General features: G+C 38.7%; 1 protein-coding gene across 2 annotated transcripts in view; it reads left to right on the top strand.

Annotated features, from left to right (window-relative positions):
* Nucleotides 1-52: 52 nt before the first annotated feature.
* The window catches only part of zc2hc1a (zinc finger, C2HC-type containing 1A), a 12479-nt gene continuing 10262 nt past the window's right edge, over nucleotides 53-2269 (top strand). For both annotated transcript variants that reach the window (XM_014008490.1, XM_014008489.1), the window contains exons 1-3: nucleotides 53-161; nucleotides 830-903; nucleotides 1517-1633. In XM_014008490.1, the coding sequence (XP_013863944.1) occupies nucleotides 146-161; nucleotides 830-903; nucleotides 1517-1633 (207 nt within the window). In that variant the 5' untranslated portion in view covers nucleotides 53-145. The remainder of the gene's footprint in view (nucleotides 162-829; nucleotides 904-1516; nucleotides 1634-2269) is intronic.

The following is a 2269-nucleotide window of genomic DNA, read 5'->3' as shown; positions in this document are numbered from 1 at the left end:
GTCCTAACATGGAATTTTCTTGAAGACTGACATGCTTCGCTGACAAACCAAACCGGAAGTGTGTTGAGGTGATTGCTCTTGTTACTCTTTGTCCGCTTTGGGACAGCAGCAGGAGCAGCATCTCAGACAAGGGAACAACCTAATAATGGAAGAATTTGAAGGTAACGTAAGTCGATTCCCGGTTTGTTTATGTGTGGATGGTTTGGGGACAAAGATGGACTCATAGTTCATATGTTGTAATCCACCAAAACTACAATTAAATGTATCGTTTCCGCGTATGTTGTATATGTTTTTTGATAGCGACCCGTTTTTGTTTGGAATTTAGCCAGACTGCTAGGTAACGTCAGGGCCAAGTATGAAGCTAGCTGCTGCTGACCGTTTGAATGGGTGTGATAATGTAGCTACAGTTAACTAGTGTTAGCATTCTGGCTAACCAAAGTACACAGAAATGCTTAAAGAAGCTCTCGCATAGCGGTATGATTCGGTTTAAAAGTGAATTGTCTCAAATTGATCCAAATTTGAACATTTAGTTTAGCTATTGCTTTTTTTTTTTAATTAGCTAGCAAATTTCAGACACGAATGTGTTTAAATACACGGATTAACTCATTTTGTCAACAGGATTTCCTAAAATTAAACTCACTGAGGCTAAAGTATTTACCCTTTAGTATTAAATAATAATAATAATAATAATAATAATAATAATAATAATAGACTAGGTTTGTTTATCTAGCAGACTATCATTAAGTTACAAGTTAGGTTTAGTTTATTTCTGAACTCCTTCACATTTTAAATTCCATCTTTATTCTAATATAATCTGTTATTCTTGCAGACATTGAAGCACCTCCTGGTGACGATTTGCGTCAATGCAACACCTGCAAAAGAAGTTTTTTCCCTAAAGCCCTGGTAACAAATGAACTCTTCCATAATTTCAAACATTGTTAACTTTAGAAGGGAATAATATTAAGAAGGATGATAACAGTGTAGCCAAGCGTTGTGGCTAATCTTCACTGGTTGAAAATTGCTGGGATGACCACATTTCCGCCAGGTTTAATCAGCTGATGGTGTATCAGCTGCTGGGATTTATGTAGCCAACAAGAACAGCTTTGTGAAAAGAAACGATGGGAGGTTTTACCAAAGAAGAAAATCTATTTTTTTGGCTAAATTTTTTTCGACTGAAGGCTACAAAGTCTGACTCTTAAGACTTTCTGTTGAGCATTACTATCGCAATGAAGTGAGACAAAGTTCAAAGGATTTGCAGCTTTTATTGGGGTTCTTTGATGGCTTTCATTAGGAGATTCTCTTTTAGATTGTAACACTTTATATGATTCCTCATAAAATAAAATCTATAATTATCTCAGCTTGTTTTTAAATATGCAGCGTTTATATGCAGGCTTGGAAAGTATGGGGGAAAGAAAGTAAACAGGGTTAAACAAACGTGCTTATGTATTTCATAGATTTACAAATCAACCCCAAACATACTGTGTTGTGTTAGTTTTAATGTTTATTTTTCCAACAGGAGAGGCATTCTAAAATTTGTCAGAAGTCAGCAGCTAAACGGAGGAGGGTTTTTGACTCGAGCCGACAGAGAGCCGAGGGAACGGACATCTCTACGCTAAAACCTATCAAACCAAAGGTGAGTTAGGTAAAAGCTCAGGAGGGAGGCCAAAATATCTTCAAGGGCATTCAGCTGGACATGACTTTATGATTTTTCACACTATTTCTGATGTTATATTTTGCATTTAGGATGCTGCATCAAAAGGTTTCTCCAGTATTTTTCATTTTGATCAGTTTAGTAGTAAAACTGATCTGTTTATCTTTATTTCTTCCAAATTATTCATCGTTTACCCATGTCAAACACCTTAACACGATGTCTAATGGTGCGTTCACACCGAACGTGATTTCAGCATCAGGAGCCTCAGGTTTACATGCAAAGTCTATGGTGGACACGCTTCAATCAACGTCAGGAAGTGCTGCGGCGCCTCAAGCGCGATTAGAGCAGAGCGATTTGAACGATCTGAGCGTTCGATGCGCTGAGGCGCAAATAGCTGAAGTTAGAAAATCTGAACTTTTGCAGCTCGTCACGCCGCATYWACCAATCAGAGAGACTCCACTGTGTGACGTAGCGACATATTTCCCGACGGGACAGTTTACCGAATGATGTCCACTAACCTGAAACAGACGGAGAGGAGCTCTTTAGCTGAAATCCAGTGCCTGCAGTCGGTGTCCTGACAGGAGATATCCACACCAATGCGTGGCAGCGACTCATCAG

This window comes from Austrofundulus limnaeus, unplaced genomic scaffold (genome assembly GCF_001266775.1).
Source record: "Austrofundulus limnaeus strain Quisiro unplaced genomic scaffold, Austrofundulus_limnaeus-1.0 Scaffold50, whole genome shotgun sequence".
NCBI lineage: Eukaryota > Metazoa > Chordata > Actinopteri > Cyprinodontiformes > Rivulidae > Austrofundulus > Austrofundulus limnaeus.
The sequence above is the reverse complement of the archived record's forward strand: the minus strand, read 5'-3'. Positions and strand labels throughout refer to the sequence as shown.